Source organism: Penaeus chinensis, chromosome 16 (assembly GCF_019202785.1).
Source record: "Penaeus chinensis breed Huanghai No. 1 chromosome 16, ASM1920278v2, whole genome shotgun sequence".
Lineage (NCBI taxonomy): Eukaryota > Metazoa > Arthropoda > Malacostraca > Decapoda > Penaeidae > Penaeus > Penaeus chinensis.
This window is the reverse complement of record NC_061834.1, coordinates 6,761,464-6,767,111: the sequence shown is the minus strand read 5'-3', so window position 1 is coordinate 6,767,111 and position 5,648 is coordinate 6,761,464. Positions and strand designations below refer to the sequence as shown.

At 40.8% G+C, this 5,648-nt stretch overlaps 1 protein-coding gene across 1 annotated transcript in view; it reads right to left on the bottom strand.

Annotated features, from left to right (window-relative positions):
* The window catches only part of LOC125033489 (nuclear protein localization protein 4 homolog), a 20,994-nt gene extending 15,639 nt beyond the window's left edge, over window positions 1–5,355 (bottom strand). Inside the window, 1 exon segment of the mRNA XM_047625043.1 lies at window positions 5,224–5,355. Within this exon segment, the coding sequence (XP_047480999.1) occupies window positions 5,224–5,226 (3 nt within the window). The 5' untranslated portion in view covers window positions 5,227–5,355.
* Between the last annotated feature and the right edge of the window lie 293 nt (window positions 5,356–5,648).

Below are 5,648 nucleotides of genomic sequence, written 5' to 3'. Positions count from 1 at the left end.
CTATTGGGTAATTTTGGTGGTTGAGATCACACTGATGTACATGTGCAAATCATAAGAAAGACTAGAAATCCTGTAGCTTATAGGAGGCAATTTCTTATGAAAAGAATGCATCATTAAATCAAGCATATATTGAATTTACAGTAATTATATCTCACTCTCACACTCACTCTCACTCTCACACACTCTCACTCTCACTCACTCACACACTCACTCTCTCACACTCACATCTCACACTCACTCTCTCACACACTCTCTCTCACACTCACTCTCACACTCTCACTCACACTCACTCACACACTCTCTCTCACACACTCTCTCTCACACTCACGCTCACTTCACACTCACACTCACACACACTCTCACACTCACTCCCACTCTCACTCTCACACACTCTCACTCACACTCACTCTCCACACTCACACTCACACATCACACTCTCTCTCAACACTCTCTCTCAACACTCACTCTCAACACTCACTCTCAACACTCACTCTCACACTCACCTCTCACACTCACTCTCACACTCACTCTCACGAACTCACTCTCACTCTCACACTCACTCTCACACTCACTCTCACAATCACACTCACTCTCACACTCACACTCACTCTCTCACACACTCTCACTCTCACACACTCACTCTCACAACTCACACTCACTCTCACACTCACTTCACAAACCCACTCTCACACCCACTCTCACACCCACTCTCACACCACTCTCACACTCACACTCACACTCACTCTCAACACTCTCTCTCACACTCAACACTCACACTCACATCTCACACTCACTCTCTCACACACTCACTCTCCACACTCACTCTCACTTTCACTCTCACACTCACTTTCACTCTCACACTCACACTCACACTCACTCTCACACTCACTCTCACAATCACACTCACTCTCACTCTCACCTCACACTCACTCTCACACTCACTCTCAAAACTCACTCTCAGACTCACTCTCACTCACTCTACACTCACTCTCACACTCACTCCACACTCACTCTCACACTCACCTCACACTCACACTCACATCTCACACTCACTCTCTCACTCACACTCACTTTCACTCTCACTCACTTTCACTCTCACATCACTTTCACTCTCACACTCTCTCACACACTCACTCTCACACTCACACTCACTCCCACTCTCACTCTCACCTCACACTCCTCTCACACTCACTCTCACACTCACTCTCACACTCACACTCACTCTCAACACTCACTCTCTCACACTCACTCTCACACTCACTCCTCACACTCACTCTCACACTCACTCTCACACTCACAACTCACTCTCACACACTCTCTCTCACACTCACTCTCTCACACACTCTCACTCTCACACTCATCTCACACTCACTCTACACTCACTCTCTCACACTCACTCTCACACCTCACTCTCACACTCCTCTCACACTCACTCCACACTCACTCCACTCTCACACTCACAACTCACACTCACACTCACACTCACTCTCACTCTCACTCTCACTCTCACACACTCACTCGCACACTCACTCTCACAATCACTCTCACACTCTCACTCACACTCACTCACACTCACTCACACACTCACTCTCACATCACTTTCACTCTCACTCACACTCACTCTCACACACACTCACTCTCACACTCATCTCACACTCACACTCACTCTCACTTTCACTCTCACCCTCTAACACTCTCTTTCCCACCAAAATTTCCCACCCCCAAAAATTCACGCTTACACCACTCTCACACTCACTTCACTCTCACACTCACTTTCACTCTCACACTCACTTTCACTCTCACACTCACTTTCACTCTCACACTCACTTTCACTCTCACACTCACTCTCACTCTCACACTCACTTTCACTCTCACTCCCTCACACACTCTCACTCTCTCACACACTCACTCTCACAATCACACTCACTCTCACTCTCCACACTCACTCTCACTCTCACACTCAACTCACACATCACACTCACACTCACACTCACACTCAACACTCACACTCACTCTCCACACTCACTCTCACTCTCACAACTCACTCTCACACCTCACTCTCACTCTCACACTCAACTCTCACACTCAATCTCACTCTCACACTCACGCTCACACTCACTCCTCACTCTCACACTCACTCTCACTCTCACTTTCACACTCACACTCACACTCACACTCATTCTCACACTCATTCTCACACTCACTCTCAACACTCACTCTCACTCTCACTCACTCACACACAGCACAGAGCTCTTAAGACGGACCTTATCACGCCTGATGTCAATTTGCGCAGGTAAGAAGTGAAAGACATGTGCTTAATATTCTGTTCTTTCATGTAACCTTCATCCCATGATCTAGTGGTATACAGTGGACACATTTGCCATTAGCACCATGCCGCACCTGCAATAAAATTTGATTTAGTTTGTGAGAGGAAAGACTGAAAAATATATATAATATATATACATACCATATATACACATACATACATATATATACAAACATACCATATATATAACATACATACCATAAATATACATATATATAGACATACATACCATATATAACATATATATACATACATAACCATATATATACATACATAACCATATATATATATAGATACATACACAGACACACACACACACACTCACTCTCACTTTCACTCTCACACTCACACTCACACTCACTTCACACTCACTTCACACTCACTCTCACTCTCACACACACTCTCACACTCACTTCACACTCACTCTCACTTCACACTCACTTTCACTCTCACTCACTTTCACTCTCACACTCACCTCTCACACTCACTCTCACACTCACACACACACACACATATACATACATACCATATTATATATATACACATACACATACACACACATATACATACATACCATATATATATAAATATATATATATAAGATGTACATATATATACATATACATACATACATATATATTTATACATACACACATATATATACACAAACATATATATCTATACCTAAACATATATATACATATATACATTACAAACATGTATATATAATGTTTATGTATGTATACATATATATAGATAGATATATATATATATATATATAAATACATACATACATATATGTATACATATATAAATATATACAAACATAAATACGTACATACATACATGTGCACACACACACACATACATATGTGTGCACACAAACACACACACACACATATACATACATACATACACACAAGCACACATACACATACACACACATATACACATACGCACGCACGCACGCATGCACGCACGCACGTACACACGCACACACACACACATATACATACATACATGCATATATACATACACACACACACGCGCACACACACACACACACACACACACGCACACGCACACGCACACGCACGCACACGTACATGCACACATATTTTTACTTGTATCAGCATCAGCAGTGTTGCCCACACATAATCCCACTCCCTAATTAGTGCTCGCCCAAGAGGGTTTATTACAGAAATCATAGTCCACCGCAGGAGTAATAAGTATAGTTTCAGTTTCCTACAGCCATGTAGTACAAGGTAAAATTTGCCTCTAATGGACAGAATGACTGAAAATAAGACACTTTTCATCTATGGTAATACTCTCACACACAGATAATAAGAAAGTTGTAAAACATGCAATACTTTGGCATACATTTACACAAAAATGTAATGGTACTACAATAATCAAAGAGAAAAATTAGATTCAATCATACATGAAATAATCTGCATAGGCAAAAAAAATGTCAGAAATTTTAAAAATGGGTTGCAACAACACACAAACAGGGAAACACGGCGATCAGATTTGGGAAAGTTTTGGCTCATGTGGTGATGTCTGTGGATTTCCAAGGAATTGCTGAAGTAATAGTGGCTTTAATCTCTGAGGGGCGCAGTCTCTTCATAAACAGAGATAGAGGGAAATGGATATCACTATCTTCTCGAGCATAAGAAATAAGAGTAATAAACAACACAGGTACAGTTCCTCTGGTCACATATTTAACACAAAAGGATGTAAATAATTGTTGCATATTACTGCAGACTAAGTCTACAACACCCTCGCAGAACCAGAGTTCTTAATGTCGTGTTCCCTCTAAGTTGGCACGAAGTGATAATAAACAGAAGATAGGAAAGGTTTGGTTTGGATTTTGGGTTCACACGATACCCTGGTTCTGTCTCTAGTGCGTTACTCTTAGTAACAAATACCGAATAATGATTGCAAGATTGGACGGCTGTGTGAAACTAAAGAATCACCAATAATAATAAGAAAGTTATGCCACACACAATACTCTGGTATATTTACAGGAAAATATAATGACATAAGAATGGGAAAAACTACACCCACTGATATATGAAATAATCTGTGCACGCAAATAATAATCTTAGAAATGAAGAAGACAGCTTGCGAATAATGTCGCATGGAGAGTAAGCTCACGGCGATTGTGACGAGGTAGCCACTGAGTAGATATGGTTATTGGGGGAGGGTCTGGGGACAAAGCCCTTGAGTTAGGAATGTTTTTGGCTCATAGTGGCTGGAGTAATAATGACTTAGTCTCGGGATCAGGTTAATTCATATACAACTAACATTTGTGATAAGATTAAGAAGTTCACACATATTACAGTGAAAGAACTGAAACAGGGAATAATTCCAAAGTTGGATGGCTGTGTGAAACAAAAAAAAATTCCCAAAAGATTCACATTCAGAGTTGTTTCATCATCTCAAGAAGTCAACCTCAATCTATCAACAACCAAGAGCAAGTTTTAAAATAAATCTTATAAACTTCATTGAAAAATATTTATAAAATAAATAATAGCTTTAATTCATACACATCTTTTGGTTTCACCGAAACGGAACTAATTTATGCAAGATGTTAAAAGTTTTGGATTTCATCATTCCACATTTTTTTCGCGATCCTCTCCCATGACAGTTATGTAAACTACCTCGAGAATAAATGAGAAAGTAAACAGAAACACATATAACTAAGTGACTCATTGTTAACAATTTCCTCGCTCACGTAATAGTTTTTGACGCAATTTGACATTTGCCACCTTTGGCAAAGAAACAAGGAAGGACTTTGCAAGAAGTCTGGGTTTTCATCCCGAAATGTACGCAATAACCAGGTATTATGTAGCATCATCACTCCTACAATTACGCCACAAACTGCGCTCACTTACCATGGTGGCGACTTCGTTCCAGCATTCGAGCTTCTGTTGTTGTGCCTCCCTGCCTGGCCGAGGGTATAGACGAAATGATCATTCGCCAGCGAGAGATTCAAAGTTGAAATCTCAAAACAAAAGGCGATCACGACCAATAAGAGTCAAATCAAATACTCGAAGAGTACTCGTATCACTTCTGGTGTAGGTTCTGAGAGTCCACGAAACACCGGTACATAATGTCTATGCTTACAGCTTGTGCATGTCATCACATCATCAGCTGTTGAGCGACTGACCGGGTAGTTTAAAACACTGACAGTCTCCCTTTTATTACTATATATCTTGTCGTGAACATTAGAAGCTTCTGTTGGGCCTATAGGAACATTCTCCATTACCTTTCCGCATGCTAAGATGTCAAAGTCTTCCGCTAATGAAATAATTAATGA